Source organism: Pyrgilauda ruficollis, unplaced genomic scaffold (genome assembly GCF_017590135.1).
Source record: "Pyrgilauda ruficollis isolate IOZ18807 unplaced genomic scaffold, ASM1759013v1 scaffold20400, whole genome shotgun sequence".
Taxonomy (NCBI): domain Eukaryota; kingdom Metazoa; phylum Chordata; class Aves; order Passeriformes; family Passeridae; genus Pyrgilauda; species Pyrgilauda ruficollis.
In genome coordinates, this window is record NW_024519654.1 from 1 (window position 1) to 254 (window position 254).

Genomic DNA, 254 nt, shown 5'->3' on the forward strand with positions numbered 1-254 from the left:
GGGGGCGGCGGGACCGGCAGCCTGCTGCAGCCCGAGTCGCTGCTGGACGCGGCGGCCAAGCGGGTGGCGGGGAGCTGGGCCTTCGAGCGGGTGGAGGGCCGCTTCCAGCGCATCCCCGAGCCCGTCCAGCGCCGCATCGTCTACTGGAGCTTCCCCCGCAGCGAACGGCAGATCTGCATGTACTCCAGCTTCCAGCCCGGCCGCGCCGCTGCCGCCGCCTCCCCCGCCAGCGCCGCCGCGGGGGGACCCTCGGC

At 77.2% G+C, this 254-nt stretch overlaps 1 protein-coding gene across 1 annotated transcript; it reads left to right on the forward strand.

Moving 5' to 3' along the window:
- Positions 1-3: 3 nt before the first annotated feature.
- Positions 4-249, forward strand: LOC121353438 (zinc finger SWIM domain-containing protein 5-like; the record flags this gene model as incomplete). The annotated part of the gene is made up of 1 exon (XM_041467290.1): positions 4-249. A coding segment is annotated over one exon (246 nt), but the record flags the coding sequence as incomplete, so codon positions are not given.
- Positions 250-254: the final 5 nt, after the last annotated feature.